This window comes from Theropithecus gelada, chromosome 14, assembly GCF_003255815.1.
Source record: "Theropithecus gelada isolate Dixy chromosome 14, Tgel_1.0, whole genome shotgun sequence".
Taxonomy (NCBI): Eukaryota; Metazoa; Chordata; class Mammalia; order Primates; family Cercopithecidae; genus Theropithecus; species Theropithecus gelada.
In genome coordinates this window covers 47,177,700-47,196,859 of record NC_037682.1, presented here as the reverse complement: position 1 = coordinate 47,196,859, position 19,160 = coordinate 47,177,700, and the positions used below count along the sequence as shown (strand labels likewise).

Sequence of the window (19,160 nt, the reverse complement as noted above, 5' to 3'; positions counted from 1 at the left end):
TTTTTTTTTTTTTTTTTGAGACGGAGTCTTGCCCTGTCTCCCAGGCTGTAGTGCAGAGGCACGATCTCGGCTCACTGCAAGCTCTGCCTCTTGGGTTCACACCATTCTCCTGCCTCAGCCTCCAAAGTAGCTGGGACTACAGGCGCCCACCACCACACCCAGCTAATTTTTTTTTTTGTATTTTTAGTAGAGGCGGGGTTTCACCATGTTAGTCAGGATGGTCTCGATCTCCTGACCCCGTGATTCACCCGCCTCAGCCTCCCAAAGTGCTGGAATTACAGGCGTGAGCCACCACACCTGGCCTTAATGATGATTTCTAAGACATACCTATAAATTACTTGAAATTGAAACAAAACTTAAGAATTATTGGAATTTTAAGAGCAATTTTCCCCTTCTCAAATGAGTTATTAGTTTCATAAATACTATACAATTCCATAAGAGATTTGGGGTTTTGAGATGTCTATTTTTTTTTTTCAGACGGCGTTTCACTGTTGTTGCCCAGGCTGAAGTGCAGTGGCGTGATCTCGGCTCACTGCAACCTCTATCTCCCAGGTTCAAGCGATTCTCCTGCCTCAGTCCCCCAAGTAGCTGGGATTACAGGCACCTACCACAACGCCAGCTAATGTTTTGTATTTTTAGTACAGATGGAGTTTCACCATGCTGGCCAGGCTTGTCTGGAACTCCTGACCTCAGCTGATCCACCCGCCTATAATTTATTACTCCCTTTTGCAAATGTTTAAAAGAAATAAAGTGAAATATTTTTAAACAGAATGCAGAGTTCTGTTGTCCTTTGGCAATACCAGTTCCAGACTCTGAGAGTGGCTCTGACTGTTGCCGACAGTGGGCTAGTGACCAAATCCCAACATGCTCCCCCTGCGAGTCCTTCACATGACCGGATTCATTCATCAGTTAGAGGCCAGCAGGCTTCAGAGAGGCGTGAGCCTCAGCCAACAATCTATAGGGCAAGAGACACAGAACTCAACGCAGACAGGTTTGGATTCTGGTGCCTAAAGAATGCAACTTCGAAACTCCGAGCCAGGAGGAAAGGGTTCTCTCTCCATCAGAGGGTGTGGGTTTCTTGAGGAGGGACACACAGCAAACACAGTTAAGAGTCCACCCCTTAATTAGAAAGTTGGTCCTTTTGTGTTCCTGGTGATTCACTTGCTAAGTGGAAGAAACAGGAGGGAATCTTTTCTCCTGCCCTCCCGGTAATCAATAGCCCATGGCCTGGCTTTACTTCTGTAAAGTGGCGGGAGACCTTTTGACAGCTGAGCCATTTCTGATTTCATTTATTTTAATAAGACAGGGTAGGAATGAGCAATGATGTTAGTACCAGGGGACTGTTGTTCTTTGGGAGAAACAATCTTAGAATGGTTAGTGACACCCCTTGCTTTCTCTTTTCTTTCATTATACTTTTTGTACACATAATTTTTTCCCATTTATTTACTGGAATCTTACTGATTTATTATAAGTATAAGCTTTGTGTCTACACATGGATAACCAGTTTTCCACAATTATAAGTCTCTTTTTCATGGAGGCACAGCCTAGACCTGGTTAGCCACCATCTCCCCTCATTGTATGCCCAATGTCTATTGTAGTATCTGCTGCATAGAAGGAACTTGATGAGTGAATGGATGATTGATGATGAATCAATAAATGAATGAACATGTCATTGTAAAAAATTCTAAAAACCTAGAATAACACAAGCCGTTCCCACTACCTAGAAACACAGATACCAGTTGATGTAAAACTTTCTAGGTTGTGTTTCACCATGGGAACACGTCTTTGAACAAAAATGGGATCATATTCTATTTCACTCTTTCCCTTAAGAGATTGTCTATACTTCTCCAGGTCATTAAATGTTATTCCACAGTATCAGTATATGGCAGAGGCAAGGTCATACCAGGTCTGTCTGAATCCAGGGCTTGGCTCTTAACTTCTAGTCATACTGCTTCCAAGTCTAGGTGGCTGGGTTTTAGGATCTGTGATGGGAACTCAGTGTCACAACCTCTACTGGAAAGGTATTCTGGTGTTTCGTAACAGGACTTTCTGTTAGAGATAAGCATGGCAAAACGGGATGGAGACAAAGTTCAGGTTTCTGCTGCCAGGAGCTGAGATTGCTGTGACCAATGGCATTCTCCCAAACCAAATAATCCAACCTGGAATTACCATAAACCACTCATCATCTTTTCAAGTTCCCAGAAAAGAACATTTGTTAAGGGATGGAGGCAAGGAAGTGGAGAAGAAAGAGCACTGGCCAAGGTATCGTGAGTGTCCTGCGTTCTGGTCCTTCAATGAGCCATTTATCTTCTCTGCAGCTTCTCCATCTGATAGGAGTTTGGAGGCAGAGTTTTTCTTAATGTTAAAAGACAGTCGTGCCTAGAAGACATGGTGTACATGTTAGAAAGAAGGGACTGGCTGTGACTCTATAAAAAATGAATTCATAAACAAACAAATTACCCTTTCCCAGGGAGAAAGCTTGGATCCAGTAATTAGAGATCTCAAAAAGTAGAAGACCCGGCCTGCGAGGCCTGTGGCCTCCAAGTTTCAATACTGTGTGTCAGCTTTAAAAATGAGTTTCTTGCTGATAAATGTCCTCAGATTAAGCATGTGCTGAAAGTACTCCTTTTCCACCTTCACTAGCCACTCTTTCCTTCCCCTCCTCCCTTGTCCCTTCATTCTCTCCAGAACTTCTGCTAACTTTCATTCTCTTCAGGAGTTCAGCACAGTTGGGAGAAGATCAGAAAGTCATCCTCACTGTTTTTATTTTAGTCCACTTGACCTTTGGGGAGTAGTTCCACTGGCTCATAAGTATCAGCCCCCCACAGCACAGCACCCCACACTGAGCCCGAAAGCAATGAAGAATCCCAATCTGCTGTCACTAACCAGCACGCTCAACCGCCATGTCCTTTACCCTTCTTATCTCCCTGCTTTCATGTCACATTAACTAATTTCCCTAAGAGTCAGAGACAGCCTCACCTCTCCCTACAGTCTGCCCACCCTTCTTCTACTACCTTCCTGTGAGTTCCTCAAAAGAAGGGTCTGCAGCGAGGATGCCCCTTTATCTCCGCCTGTTTCCTTCCCATTACAAAAACCTGAAACCTGTCTTTCCCGTGTTGATTTCACTTTATTCTCATCTTTACCCACGGGGTATGCCTCCTGCAATTCCTCCTAGACAACAGAATGGGAAAGAGGAGTCCTCGTCCTCTTTGCTCTAAATGACCATTTCTCTATTCTTCATCCCCAGTTCTCCGTGATGTGTCCTCTTTGAAGTCCCTGATAAATTCATTACCACCTTCCCTCCAGTCTTACTAATGTTATCTACACAAGTGATTTCCAAACAGGAAGATTTTCAAACACTGATTCCTGAAGATCACCCCCAACTCGCTGAACTGAGACCAAGACCTCCAAAATTATGGATTAGGAATCTGTATTTTTTTTTTTTTTTTTTTTTTGAGACAGAGTCTTGCTCTGTTGCCAGGCTGGAGTGCAATGGTGCAATCATAGCTCATTGTAACCTCAAGCTCCTGGCTCAAGTGATCCTCCCACCTCAGCCTCCCAAGTAGTGAGGACAACAGGAGCGTGCCACCATGCCCAGCTAACTGTTAATTTTTTGTAGAAATGGAGTCACACTATGTTACTCAGACTGGTCTCAAACTCCTGACCTTAACCCATCCTCCGCCTCCGCCTCCAAAAGTGTTGGGATTACAGTTGTGAGCCACCATGCCCAGCCTAGAAATACCCACTAGAAGCTTCTGTGTAGACAATCTGCTTAGTGATATTTGGAGACAAAGTATCTCTTTATTGTATTTGTTGACAAAACTCTCCAGTCCTCTCCCATCTTCACGGAAAATTTTCACAGTTCATTCACAGCCCTCTTTCCAACATATTCACCACCAATACTCTTATTAACAATAACTATATTGTTGAACCTTCCAGTATACTGGATTCCCGGATCATGGCCCCCTCAAAGCCCTGATATGCAAATATCTGGGAAAAGAATGCTCCAGAGGAAAGGAACAGCTAATCCAAGGCCCCTAGGGTAAGATGTGCCTGGGAGTTTGGAGACCAGTGTGGCTGGAGCAAAATGAGCAAGAGGAGAGAACTGGATGATGAGTTACGAGAGGAAGGAGCTAGGACAGTTTGAGTAAAGTTTGAAAACCATTATAAGGACTTGACTTCAACTATAAGTGGAAGTGGAATCCTCTGGAGAGTTTGAGTGGAGAGTGATGGAAGTTGTCTTGTGTTGTAACAGTCTGGCTGCTATATTGAAGAGACTAGTTGGTGGCAAAGGTGGAAATGTGGAAGCCAGTTAAGAAGCCATCATAACCCAGAAGATGATGCCTAATAACATCTCTCTGGGAGCAGCAGAGAGCTGATAAGGGTTTGCCTTCTGAATGTTTTTTGACAATTAATGTAAACATTTCAAGGAGGCTGAGACTTTATTGCATATTAACAATGTCCATGTTCATCTCTAAATGACTAATACTAAACATCATTGTTCCAAAGTTTTTCCATTTTTCTTAACCTTCAACCTGTCAATCTATTGCAGATGACTTCTACTTCACTCATGCACTGACTCTTTCAATCAATAAAAGTGACCGAGAACCTGCTACAGGTGAGGTGCTGTGTTTGGTGTAAAAGAGACAACAGTTATCTGTCAATAAGGCTGACAAGGTTCCCATCCCTGTGTTTTGTGCAGTCTGGGTCAAACTCAGAAATGCAAACAGGTGGAGAGCAATGAGTCTTATGACTGGTAAAGGAAAGGGCCTGCTGGTTTCCCTCAGGATCTCTGTCCTTCATCTCAAAATGCATCTTCCTTGTTATCTCTCCTCTCCTGCCTGTCTCAGAGGAAGACCTGCTCCTGCTACACTCTGGGCAACCCTGTCCCCAGTGGCCCTGTGGGCCCTTGGTCATCAAAGTCTATGTTGTGCCCTATCTTTTACCCTCAGTCACTCTCTCTGTTAACATTCTCCCTGTGCCCTGTAACTCTCCCTCATCTTTAAATGAATCCTCCTCCTTTGCCTTTTGCATGTATTCAGTCATACAATTCAACAAGCATTTATTGCACAGTGATATTCAATTTGCCACTTGCTAAAAGTCTGAACCTTGGCAGCTGAATGTGATCAGAAAAAAAGTACGACTGCTATGACTAGTCTCACTTTAAATTCATGGTCATTAACCTTGAGCTACCGTACAATCCACTACCTTTCTCAAGTTCAGTCACATTCTTCCTCTCCTAGATGATCACTTTTTACTTCTCTTCTCTTCTGAAACTTCCCACAACTCCTCGTTCATTCTTTTCTCAGTTGACAAGTTTGCTTCCTATTTCATCAAAAAATAGAAGCAATCAGATATGAACTTCTGGCTGGGCATGGTAGCTCACGCCTATAATCTCAGCACTTTGGGAGGCCAAGGCAAGAGGACTGCAGGTTAGGAATTTGAGACCAGCCTGGGCAACATGGTGAGACTCCCAATGTACTAAAAATTTTAAAAATTACCCAGATGTGTTGGCAAACAACTGTAGTCCCAGCTACTTGGGAGGTTGAGATGCAAGGATCACTTAAACCTGGGAGGCTGAGGCTGCAGTGAGCCATGATCACACCACTGCACTCCAGTCCAGGCAACAGAGCAAGACCCTGTCTTGAAAGAAGAGGGGACGAGAGGAGAGGAGAGGAGAGGAGAGGAGAGGAGAGGAGAGGAGAGGAGAGGGGAGGGNGGAGAGGAGAGGAGAGGAGAGGAGAGGAGAGGAGAGGAGAGGAGAGGGGAGGAGAGGGGAGGAGAGGGGAGGGGATGGCTGGGGAGGGGAGGGGAGAAAAGAAAGGAAGATCAGGTGAGGAGTAGGCCAAGGAGTGTTTTTTAAACTTACTGTTTTCTCTTTCCCAACAAGATTGTCATTTCTTTTAAAAAGTAGTTATCCTGAGGCCTATATTCATAGAATTCTGAAGGTGCCTTATCTCCTCTGATCTAGGGAGGTAAGCAGGGTTGAGCCTAGTAGTACTTGGATGGGAGACTACCTGGGAATACCAGGTGCGAAAGAAAGAAAAGAAAAGAGGAAAGAAAGAGAGAGAAAGAAAGAGAGAGGAAGGAAGGAAGGAGAAAGAGAGAGGAAGGAAGAGAGGAAGAAAGGAAGGAAGGAAGAAAGGAAGGAGGGAGGGAAGGAAGGAAGGGAGAGGAAGGAAGGAGAAAGAGAGAGAGGGAGGGAAGGAGGAAGGAAGGAAGAAAAAGAGAGAGAGGAAGGAAGGAGAAAGAGAGAGGGAGGGAGGGAGGGAGGAAAAAAGGAAGAAAAAGAGAGAGAGGAAGGAAGGAGAAAGAGAGAAGAAGGAAGGAAAAAAATGAAAGAGTGAAAATGAACGAGAGAAGAAGAAACCACAGTTGCTGCTATGTCCACCAGCCTCTCTGCATGTCCTGGCCTCAGCCCTGCTGAGCTCTGGTACTGACACATCCTTTCTTCCTTCCTAATTTCCTAATTGACTAGGCCAGCTGAGCAGGGCTTTTCTGTGCCGAGGAGGTAAATCTCGGGATATCTAGACTGAGGGGTGGAAGGAGCCTTCCAGGGCACACATGAGACATGGCAGGGCTAGGCTGCCAGTTTTATTTTGTTTTGATTTAGAGACACGATCTTGCTCTGTCACCCAGGCTGGAGTGCAGTGGCATGATTATAGCTCACTGCAGCCTTGACCTCCTGGGTCTCCAGCAATCCTTCCATTTCATCCTCTTGAGTAGCTGGGACTACAGCTGCACACTACCACAGCCGGTCCATTTTTTATTTTTTGTAGTGACAAGGTCTTACGATTTTGCACAGACTGATCTTAAACTCTTGACCCCAAGTGATCCTACTGCCGTGGCCTCCAAAAGCATTGGGATTACAGGAGTGAGCCACTGTGCTGGACTTAGTCTGTCAGCTTTGAAGCTTTACATATGAACTCAGAGGGACTTGATTTCAGAGGCATCTGCCATGTGGCCCAGCAGAGCCCATCCAGAGGAAATGACAGTACAGTCAGGAGCTGGCTTCAAAGCCGCCCTCACTCCACGCCTTCCAGCAGCGCAGGTGCCGCCATCACAGGGCTCCCACTCTCAACTCTGCAGCCTCAGCCCCCTCAATTCTGAGGAGCAGAGCTGGTCTCCTGCCCTGACAGCTGCCATGCACAGCAAACCTGTCTTGTTCCCACAGGTTGCACAACTGGGATAAATGACCCGGGATGAAGAAACCACTGGCATCCAGGAACTTGTCTTAGACCGTTTTGTAGGGGAAATGACCTGCAGGGACTTTCCCCAGGGACCACATCCAGCTTTTCTTCCCTCCCAAGAGCCCAACAGGGAAGGCTCAGCATAAATAGCAGCCACCTCTCCCTGGCAGACAGGGACCCGCAGCTCAGCTCCAGCATAGATCAGGTGAGGAGCACACCAAGGAGTGATTTTAAAACTTCCTCTGTTTTCTCTTTCCCAACAAGATTGTCATTTCCTTTAAAAAATAGTTATCCTGGGGCCTACAGCCATACCATTCTGAATGTGTCTTATCTCCTCGGATCTAGGGAGGTAAGCAGGGTCGGCCTGGTAGTACTTGGATGGGAGACCACCTGGGAATACCAGGTCTACAAGCTTTAAGAATAAAAAATTGTGGGCACAAGTATACATATGTAACAAACCTGCACGTTATGCACATGTACCCTAGAACTTAAAGTGTAATAATAAAAAAATAAATAAATAAATAAATAAATTACAAATTAAAAAAAAAAAGAAATAATCAGAAATGTGAGCAATACTTTATGCACATGTAACATATAAATCATGTGAGCATTATTTGTAATTGGAAACATTTGGAGACAAACCTAAATGCCCAACAGTAAGGGCACAATTAAGTAAAGTATGATATACCCATAGAATGTTTGGGAAGTTTTTAATGTCATGGGGAAATGTTTATGACCTAATGTCTTGAAAAATTTACAAAATTATATATATATACACATATATATAGTCACTATGTAAAATATATTTGTGCATAAAAAAAAGAATAGAAGAAAATGGACCAAAATGTAAGCAGTAAATAAGAGAATTTCAGATTAGTTTAATTTTTTCATTATTTTCTACAATGAACTTGTGTTACCTTTTAATTTATTATTATTATTGTTAATTTATTTCTTTGAAACACAATCTCACTCTGTTGCCCAGGCTGGAGTGCAGTGGGTTTAAGTGATTCTCATGCCTCAGTCTCCTGAGTACTGAGATTACAGGTGTGCACCACCTATGCCAAGCTAATTTTTGTATTATTAGTAGACACTGGGTTTGCTATGTTGGCCAGGCTGGCCTTAAACTCCTGACCTCAAGTGATTCGCCTGCCTTGGCCTCCCAAAGTGCTGGGATTACAGGTGTGAGTCACTGCTCCTGGCCATTATTCTTTTAATAATAATAATAATAAACTATTAAAAATTAAGAAAAAAAAAAGAATAAAAAATTGTGATCTTACTTTGTGTTTATCCCATGTTGAGTTCTGTGCTGGGCAGAGGGATCACACAGTAAATGCGTTCTTGGGAATTACAGGCTACTTGAGGGAGTGACAGTCTGGTCGTAACTCCCGCCTTCCTCCATCAATGCCACGTTGGCATCCTCTTACACAGTCAGGCTTTAGGGCTGATGGGTTCAGAACCAAGGGCTTCTGGCTCTGAGTGAGGTCCTGCTGCAAGGTTTCTTAGATGAGCCACTAAGATTCTAATAAGATCCAGTGGAAATAACCAGGCTCTCGTTGGAATATGAGTCCCAAGGAAAGCTGTGCCACTCTTGTGGGCGACTGCCTGACTTCTTTCATTTCAGCACCATGAAGCTTCTCACGGGCCTGCTTTTCTGCTCCTTGGTCCTGGGTGTCAGCAGCCGAGGCTGGTTTTCCTTCCTTGGTGAGGCTTATGATGGTAAGGCTTCAGAAGGTATGCAGGATTTCTGAAGAGAAGCATCATCCTGAACCTCATCAAATGGGGGAAATGATGCTTTCGGAAGGCTGCTTTTGAACCACAGAGTTGCTAGTGTCTGCGTTGCTAAGGCCTGTCATGAACTAGGCTTTGCTGGATTGCCCATCTCGGGTCTTTCAGAGCTGCTGGGAATATCTTCTTTCCCCGTAGTGCAGCTTCTCGGTGTGTTCAGCGGATGGATCACGTTTCAGAAGCCGCTGCAAGGTGTATCAAAAACACATCTCCTGAGCCGTAAGGGACAGGAGATCCAGTAACAACGCACATGGGGTATTTTTGTGCTTTCTTAAGGTTTGAGCCGCTGCCTTAGGTTGTGGTGCCCAACGTGCAGGATGTGCCGGGTGTCTGGGGAGCTGCTCAACAACTTAGAGAGTCAGTCAGTTGCTCAGAGAAAGAACAATCATCCTTTCCAGGAGTAGCTGAGCTGTTTGTTTTGAGTAGAAGATGCAAAATAAGGCCTGCAATTGGTATAAAATGTCCCTCAGCATAAATCTCATAAGAGCATGACTAAGGCTGTTGACCCTTGTGTCTTCTTTCTCCTTCCTCCTTTGCTTTCCTAGTTGGATAATGTACAGGGCTCTTTAGCCTCGCTCTGTCAGGGGCTCCCTTCCTGGTTTGTTCCATTTCCATTCCTTCTCCAGCCTTCTTGACAGGAGATGGGAACTGACGTGCATCAAACTCCCACAAGAATCAGAGCATCTTCTCATTGAATTTCAGAACGACTCTGTGAGGCAGGCATCCTCCCCTCTTTGAAGGTGACAAAGCTGAGGCTTAGAGCAGCTGAGACCGCTGCCCAGGGACTTACTGCCAGTCAGCAGGTGGCAGAGGAGAGGTTTGAGCCCAGCTGTGCCTGAGGTCAGATCTCTTGCCAGGTAGATGCATCACTGACCAGCTCCTAGAGCTTGATGGTTATGAATCTCAGGCACGCCTTGGCATCACCTGAACTACCCATGCCTGCAACTCCCCAACAGAGTCTGCAGAAACTGGCCTGGGGTGTGGCCTGGGCATCGGGACTTTCAGTTTCTCTCTGGGTGGTTAGAGAGTGCAGCCAAGGCTCACACCTGTAATTCCAGCACTTTGGGAAGCCAAGGTGGATGAATCACTTGAGGTCATGAGTTTTTGAGCAGCCTGGCCAACATGGTGAAACCCTGTCTCTACTAAAAACAGTAAAATGTAGCCAGGTGTGGTGGCAGGCACCTGGAATCCCAGCTACTCGGGAGGCTGAAGCAGGAGAATCACTTGAACCCGGGAAGCAGAGGTTGTAGTGAGTTTGATTGCGCCAGTGTGCTCCAGCCTGGGTGACAGAGCGAGACTCCGTCTAAGAAAACAAAAAAAGAAAGTGCAGCCAAGGCCCAGCACCACTGCTCTATTGCTTCCTCAAGCAACCCACAGCATCAGTACAGCCTACTGAGAAAGTGTTTAGGGACTTTTATGCTCCTAGCAGTCACTGGGACTCAGGTCACAATGACGTGTATCCCATTTGTAAGAATATATACTTTAGGTCCGGGTGCAGTGGCTCACGCCTGAAATCCCAGCACTTTGGGAGGTCAAGGCGGGGGATCATGAGGTCAGGAGCTCGAGACCAGCCTGACCGACATGGTGAAATCCCCATCTCTACTAAAAATACAAAAATTAGCCAGATGTGGTGGCACATGCCTGTAATCTCTTCTACTCAGGAGGCTGAGGCAGGAGAATCTCTTGAACCCGGGAGGTGGAGGTTGCAGTGAGCTGAGATAGCACCACTACACTCCAGCCTGGGCGACAGAGTGAGACTCCGTCTAAAAAAAAAAGAATACATACTTTAGCAGTCAGGGCAGAAGTGCTCTGTGTCTGCCATCTTTCTCAGCATCAGTATTTCATGTCACCACCTCATTCCTATACACTCCTGGATCTTATCACAGACAGCTTCATTCTATAGCAGTGGCTCTTCACCAGGGGACCTGGAGAAGCCAACTAGGATAAAGGAATGTGCTTCTCAACCCACGGTATCCAAGGCTGCTACGATCGCAGGCTGAAAGCTTGAAGTCAGTGGAAGATTTGTCCTTCTTTCATTCCCCTCTAAGGTGTTGTTGGATTCTTCATGTTCTCCTGATGTCCCTTCTGCCTTTCCTTTCCTTTCCAGGTGCTCGGGACATGTGGAGAGCCTACTGTGACATGAGAGAAGCCAATTACATAAATGCAGACAAATACTTCCATGCTAGGGGGAACTATGATGCTGCCCAACGGGGACCTGGGGGTGTCTGGGCCGCAGAAGTGATCAGGTAACTGGAGGTCCTGGGATGCCAGGGCTGTGTGAGCAGAGCTTGCCTGCCTTGGACAATCAGGAGGGAGGTGAGCTCCTTGTAGAGAAGTTAGAGGCTGCAGACCCTCCTCCTCTTGCCCTCTCTCTGCCTCTGTGCTCAGTGTGAGGGTCTGAGTGATGGTAGGAGCGAGTGATTCCTCACCCTCCCTCTCTGGGTGCTGTTCATCCAGCCTCGGGTTGCCTAGCCTGGCTGAGTGGGGCGGTGTCCAGGCAGGGGCAGTGTTTTCACCACCACTTCCTTGGCCTTTCTGGGCTCCTCTCAGAGCCCTCCCTTGGAACGGGGAGAATGGGAGGGTGCGCTGTTGCTCACTGGCCTGGTGATTAATCTCCCTCTTGCCTGCCTGGACTACAGCAATGCCAGAGAGAATATCCAGACACTCCTGGGCCGTGGTGCGGAGGACACACTGGCTGATCAGGCTGCCAATGAATGGGGCAGGAGTGGCAAAGACCCCAATCACTTCCGACCTGCTGGCCTGCCTGAGAAGTACTGAGCTTCCTCTTCAGTCTGCTTTCAGGAGACCTGGCTGTGAGGCCCTCAGGGCAGGGACACAAAGCAGGGAGAGGGCACACAATAGGTATCTAATAAATACTTAAGAGGTGGAATTTGTGGAAACTGTGTTATTCTTTGTGGTATAGACTGCCTGTTTAGTACGAAGGGGTGATCCATGCACATCTAGGTGAAAGTGGAGCCTGGGTGGGTGGGAGACAACTCCTGGGCACACAGGGCATCCTGGGCATCCCTGATCAAGGGCATGATGAGTTCAGTGACCACCCCCACAGGATCCCAGGGGCTTCAGCAGCATCCCACCCCTTACCCCATGTGAGCAGCTGCCCAGTGAGTTTGTAGGAACCCCAGCCACATTCCCAGTGAGTTCAACTGCACCCCGGCACGTTTTGCTGTCACCTCAATGGAGAGCTCCTTGCTTGTCAGCTTTGGCTTGTGGCACCCAGCAAAAGCTTCCTGCCACTCAGTGGCTACAGCCACACACTCTCCAGCAAGATTTAATCTCAGCCTTGTGAGGAGCCCTTTCCCAAATGTATTTCTATGTTCTTTATCCCTTAGTAGCTAATCTCATGTTAGTTGGTAATAACTCTGTTAAATTCGTCCTTTTATATCTGTGGCTACATCGATCAATTGTCTTACACCACTCACCCACCCCCTCGCCCAGGTCATGCAGAGGCCTCGCCAGTCGTTTTGTTGCTATTCCCAGGCCTCTGTGTGCCCAGATCTCTTCACTGCCCTGTCAGTTGTGTCCCGTCCCCTTCTCCACCTCCTGGCCTTGTCCTCAATGACCTTTCCATGAGGCTTTGGAAAGCCTCATCCCAAGAGTCCTGGCAACTGATACAATTAGTCTCATCAACACTAGCCCCTACTCCTGATCTCATTTTAAAATTTTATTTTCTTATTTTCTTATTTTTTGTTTAGGAACATCAACCTGCTTCCGACTGACCCAATTTTTAAAGTTTCTCTTTATTCTCCCTAAAGAATGGCTCTCCCATTTGTTTCCCTCATCTTTTTTTTCACTGACTTAGAATTCATGTCCAGACAAAAATTCTACTTCCTTGAAGAGCCTTCCCAGTAGCCATGAACCACACTCTGGGGCAGTTTGTGGCTCCCGAGCACTTTGTTCACACCTGCTGGTTCATCTTTACCCCCTAGTCTCAGAACTGGTTTTGTATGTCAGTTCCCCTGCTGGACTGGAAGTCCCTCTAACACAGCTAGCATTTGAACAGTTCGTAAAAAACACTTTCATTTCTATGGTCCTGTGTAACTGTTCACAAGATACATTAGTCTCACTCATTGTCGTTTGACAATGTTTATTGTTCTAAAGAGGAAGTGAGACATGTAGGTGGACACAACACAGTAAGAGCCTCAATACAGGCACACAGTGGTGGCAGTTCAACTCTGCTGGAATATGGAAGGCCAGTGAATAGTAACTAGAATCACTGCCATCTTTTACATTGCAATTGCAAGACTGTGTCCTATACTTTATATGCTTTATCTGATTGACACCACAAAGAAACCTTTGATGTTCTCAGGTGGATAAACAGGTTTAGAGGTATGTGCTCAGGACCTTCTCCAAGGTCACACATGTAACAGGTGCAGAGCCAGGACTACAGGCTGGTTTGTCTGACTCCAGAACCTGCGATACACTGAACAAGGCCAAGAGGTTCAGCAGTGGAGACCTCTTCTCTTCTTCAGGAAGATAGGGAACATGGTAAGAGCAGTGAATTCCATAAGCATGGGACCCCATCATACTTCATTTTTTGTAAAATTAGTTCCTTGATTAGAAGCAATGCCTTTGGGTCTCTCACTATTGAATAAGTGTGGATGTGACACTCTCCCTAGTACCCCAGAGTGCAGTTGGAGGCTTGCCTAGAAACTAGAGGTTGAGGATCCTTCAGTAGTTCCTATACCAAGCCATAAGCCATGCTGCATCTGGAGATAGGGTCAGGGAGCTCTGCTGAACAGATGGGGAGGACATCAGAGTGGGAGGAAAAGGAAGCAGGTCGTGTCGGGAGAGAGAAGACCCAGCCTGCCATGATGGCTGGGTAACTACTGTTTCTTTTTTTTTTTTTTTTTTTTTTTGAGACAGTGTCTCGCTCTGTCACCCGAGCTGGAGTGCAGTGGCCGGATCTCAGCTCACTGCAAGTTCCGCCTCCCGGGTTTATGCCATTCTCCTGCCTCAGCCTCCTGAGTAGCTGGGACTACCGGCGCCTGCCACCTCGCCCAGCTAGTTTTTTGTATTTTTTTTAGTAGAGATGGGGTTTCACCGTGTTAGCCAGGATGGTCTCGATCTCCTGACCTCGTGATCCGCCCCTCTCGGGCTCCCAAAGTGCTGGGATTACAGGCTTCAGCCACCGCGTCCGGCCGTTAACTACTGTTTCTTATCTAATACACCCTCAACTTAGATAACAGACTAAGTCTAGGTGACAAAACCTCAAAGAATAGCAGACTCTCCCCACTGCATCCGCTTCCCACCTCCGCCACCTTTCCACAATTCTTAGCAAGGGTTCTCCCGAAAAGAAAGCGGAAACAAAGTCTTGCGTGCAGGTATTTTATTTGGGGAATGAACCTGGGGAGCAGGAGTGAGACAGTGGAGTGAAACAGGGAGGAGCAAAGCCAATACAGGGACACATTATACAGCTGGCCATGCAGAAGAGCTACATAACTGATACCAATGGGACCTTCAGAGGAACGTGTAAAAAGTGTCTCAGTGCTCTCCATTAGGAGTCCAAAATGAAAGGCACCTAGCAATTGGCTTCCATATCCCTTTGGTCAAAGGTGGCCCCACCATTGTTAACTTTTCTGCATTTCTTGGCTATGCACACATGAGTGTCCAGTGGGTTTACCTGGAGTAGGAAATAGAAGGTCCACGGAGCAGACCCAAAGCAAGGTGCTACCAGGTTGTACCTGCATGAAATGAATCAAAGCCTATGGTGGAACTCATTGCTGTAGCAGTGGCTTGAGAAAGGGGAGGGGGCCAGCAGGTCCGAAGTAGTTGACAGGCTGCATCTGATACACAGTGCAAAGCTTTGCTTTTTGAAAGTAAGGTCTGGACACAGCAAGTTCACTCAGGAACAAAGGAATGGATTGGATCTTAAGACTGAAAATAAAAGAGACAAGAAGAAACTATACTGGGTAGCCAAGATGGGGAAAGAGGCAGGGCGACTGGGAGAGAGAGAGAAATGTAAACCACCATGGACTAATGAAACCTGCCATAACCCTTGTGGTCCCACACAGATGCCACTCCCAGGGGGAACGTGATCCGGGGCACAGTGCTCCATAAGACACTGAAGGAATTTAGGGATGCTATGGGGCTTTAATAGGTTTAGGGACATGGTGACTTTCCTAGCAACAAGATTGTAACACACTACATAATCTTTTGCTTGAAATAACTTTTTTTTGTTCTCTTACAACATAGGTACTTTGTTAGAGGTTGGGGTAAAATGAGGGTAATATGATGGCCTTTATGGTTAGGGGATACAAGGAATACATGAATCTTATGCCCAATCAAACCCACAAGGTCCCCAATGGAGATAAGTTCTGAGGACAATGACCAGTACTCTACTGTTGGTTGGGGTTTGGCCCCAAACTTCAAAGCAGAACTCCGGTAAGCTGGGCTGCACTGCACAGTCTGGGCTAGAAGTCTAAGAGGACTTCTTTCAAAATCAGTCTCCAACCCCTCAGATCAGAAAGGCCATTCCAGTCAGTCCCCACCAGCCCTGGAGGAAGCGAACCAGAGAGCATGAGCTTGTGTTGGACCCACTCAGAGCCAAGTTCCCATTGCGCGCCTCATAGGCTTTTTCCAAAATTAGAAAAGGACAGACAGACCAGTGAGACCTGCTCTCCTTCACTTCCATTAGTAGGGTAAGGCTAACTTGCTTTAACAAAGATACTCCAAAATACAGAATGTTAAGGAATATACAAACTTACGTCACACTTAACAGTTTGTGATGAGTATTTCAGCTGCCAGGGACTTCCGCTCCGTACTTTCAGGTTCCTTCCAAGTTGTTGGCTCTACCATACTTTAGACTGACCCTTGCTACTCAAAGTGTGATCCAAGGACCAGAGGCATCAGCATTGCCTGGGATCTTGCCAGAAATGGACAGTCTCAGGCACTACCCTAGATCTACTGTGGCAGTCAGGAGCTCCTACCTAATTTGTAGGAACTACTGCAAAATAAAAATGTGGGAACTTGTTGGGAAGCCAAAATGGAAAAAAAATGTGGGAACCCTTGTCCATCAATTATTAAAAATTTCAAAAGAGTGAAAGCAGAACATTAAACCAAGTGGGGGGCCCTCATAAGCTTGGGGTTCTGACAATTATATGGCCCTCGCATCCGTGTGAGGCGGACAGAATCCTGAGGACATTTCAGCAGGTGGACAATGGGTGAAAAGCCACGCCAGGGTTGAACAGGAACATATGCAAAAAGTGCAAAGTGCAGAACGTACATGAGGAATGGAGGACCCAGGACAAGGGATAAACTTGGGCTCTGAAACTGAGAAAAAGTTTGAAAATAGATCACAGAGGGCCTTAAATGCCAAGCCCAAGGGCGTGGGCTGTGCTCTGAAAACAGAGGGGAGGTGCTGAAAGTGTCTGACTGGCAAGTGGCATGACTGGGCCCCAAGAAGACAAAGATTCTGGCAGCGCATCTGCAAGTAACTTCCCATGAGAGCAAGATAAACACTCTTTCTCAGGGCCTGTGGTGCATCTATACACAAGGATGACTCAATATCTAAATCTCCGAACAGTGTGAGGGTGGAGGGCAAGTTGAGGGAGGTTAAATTAGTCCATTGAGGCCGGGCACAGTGGCTCACACCTGTAATCACAGCACTTTGGGAGGCCCAGGTGGGCAGATTAATTGAGGTCAGGAGTTCGAGATCAGCCTGGCCAACACAGTGAAACCCCATCTCTACTAAAAATACAAACATTAGTCAGGCATGGTGGCGAACACCTGTAATCCCAGCTACTCGGTAGGCTGAGGCAGGAGAATCACTTGAAACCAGGAGGTTGCAGTGAGCCGAGATCACATCATTGCATTCCAGGCTGGGTGACAGAGTGAGCCTCCATCTCAAAAATAAAATAAAAATAAAAATAAATTAGTCCCTTGATCTATAGATTTCAGGTTTGGGGCAGGGTCTCTACCAATTGTTTTGTTTTGTTTTTTTGAGACGGACTCTCACTCTGTCACCCAGGCTGGACTGCAGTGGTGCAATTTCAGCCCACTGCAACCTCTGCCTCCCGGGTTCAAGCGATTCTCATGTCTCAGCCTCCTGAGTAGCTGGGACTACAGGTGTGTGCCAGCATGCCCAGCTAATTTTTTTTTTTTTTAACAGAATCTCGCTGTGTGGCCCAGGCTGGAGAGCAGTGGTGCAATCTCAGCTCACTGCAACCTCCACCTCCCGGGTTCAAGTGATTCTCCTGCTTCATCCTCCCAAGTAGCTGGGACTACAGGCACCCACCACCATGCCCAGTTAATTTTTTTTTTTTTTTTTTTTTTTTTTGTATTTTTAGTAGAGACGGGGTTTCACTATGTTGGTCAGGCTGGTCTTGAACTCCTGACCTCAGATGATCTGCTGCCTTGGCCTCCCAAAGTGCTGGGATTACTAGTGTGAGCCACCGTGCCTGGCCAGCCATTGTATTTTTAACAAGCTCCTGTGGTGATTCTGATATGTAGCCAGGTTTGTGAACCACCTGACTGGGTGACATCTAAGATTGTTTACATTTATTGTGCTGAGATGAACTGGTGGCAGTAATGGGATGTCAGTGGTTAGAGGTGAAGAGAGGAAGGTCACTTAAGACTGCTGTAATGGGCCAGGCACAGTGTCTCACACCTGTAATCCAAGCACTTTAGGAGGCCAAGGGAAGTGGATCACCTGAGGTCGGGAGTTCCAGACCAGTCTGACCAACATGGAGAAATCCCAGCTAATATATAATTAATTTAAATAATAATTATAAATTAGCTGGGTGTGGTGGCACATGCCTATAATCGCAGCTACTCGAGAGGCTGAGGCAGGAGAATCGCTTGAACCCAGGAGGCGGAGGTTGCTGTGAGCCGAGATGACGCCATTGCACTCCAGCCTGGGTAACAAGAGTGAAACTCCATCTCCAAAAAAAAAAAAAAAAAAGACTGTGGCAATAGTCTAGGCAAGAAGTAATGAGAACATGGGCTGGTGGCAAGAGACAATGGGAAAAAAGTGACTAATGGAAAAAAACACCAGCAAGGCAGAATTGAGAGGATGTACCTAGTAATTAGAAGTGAGCATAGAGGAGGAGGAAGAGGCAAGGATGACTACTACAAGGTTTTGAGCCTTGACCAGGGGAGTCACAAATTTAACACACGCAAGGAAATTATTAATTTCAATTTTCATCTTCCCACTGTCTCTGGCTCATGTAAATCCAATGTCTATGGGTCTGAAAACTACCAGGTCCAACGACGACATCTCAAACCTTTCTAACAAGAGTTAACATTATTACCTATATGCTATGTCACAGGCACTGTACCCTATATTTCCATCTCCTTTAATTCTCACTAAAGAGGAGCTCTAACACCTCACTCTTTCTTTGTGCTATTCATTATCTCATCTAATCCTCAAAATACCCTGAATCAGAGCTACTATCATCCCAATTTTACAGATGAGAACACTAAAACTTAGAGAAACAAAGGAACTTCCCAAGGTCATAAAGCAAAAGAGAGCACAGATATTCAAACCAAGGCAGTCAGCCTCAGAACACAAGCTCTCAGCCACTATGCTGCCCTGTAAAACAGTGGTCAGATCTGGAAACAAAAGTGAAAGGGAGGTAACCATGAATCACAATCTGCCTAGAACTTTCAGGCAAGTGAAAGAAAGACACAAGTTCTATTTAAAAACTAATACCCAAATAGACTGCAAGTTTAAATGTTTAACTGAAGTTTTTTTTTTTTCATCTAGCCCAAAATATCATGAAGGTGATTTTTGTTTGTTTGCCTTGGAAAACAAATTCAAGTGACAAGATTTGTTTTTGTTTGTTATACTAGAAACTTCTCTCCATACCCTTTATCAAATGAGAATTGCTGTGCCTTGAGAAAGTCTGTGAGGAAATGATTGCACAATTGTGCCAGTTCACGCTGTCTGCTTGCCATGGGACTTCCTCTGGGCCTTGCTGACCGTGGACAGGGGCTCTCACCCTTATCTCAGTATAGACGCACATTTCAACATAATCCAATAGAGCCAAAAGGCAAATTATGCTAGTGGGAAGGTTTTCCATACTTCCCAGAATTCTCCCATCCAAGTACTAACCAGGCCCGACCCTGCTTAGCTTCCGAGATCAGACCAGATTGGGCGCGTTCAGGGTGGTATGGCCATAGACTACTTCCCAGAATTCTAAGAATTATCCTTTCCCTGACAATCTC

General features: G+C 46.1%; 1 protein-coding gene across 3 annotated transcripts; it reads left to right on the top strand.

Annotated features, from left to right (window-relative positions):
- Positions 1-7,323: 7,323 nt before the first annotated feature.
- Positions 7,324-11,875, top strand: LOC112605712 (serum amyloid A-2 protein-like). Of its 3 annotated transcripts, XM_025355496.1 has the most exons (5): positions 7,324-7,395; positions 7,479-7,539; positions 8,812-8,906; positions 11,083-11,221; positions 11,615-11,875. In XM_025355496.1, exons 2-5 carry the CDS (start codon positions 7,511-7,513, stop codon positions 11,751-11,753), a joined length of 402 nt encoding a protein of 133 aa, XP_025211281.1. In that variant the 5' UTR covers positions 7,324-7,395; positions 7,479-7,510; the 3' UTR covers positions 11,754-11,875. The 3 variants fall into 3 exon arrangements, with proteins under 3 accessions (XP_025211281.1, XP_025211282.1, XP_025211279.1); XM_025355497.1 differs by lacking the exon at positions 7,479-7,539; XM_025355494.1 differs by having other exon boundaries at positions 7,324-7,539.
- Positions 11,876-19,160: the final 7,285 nt, after the last annotated feature.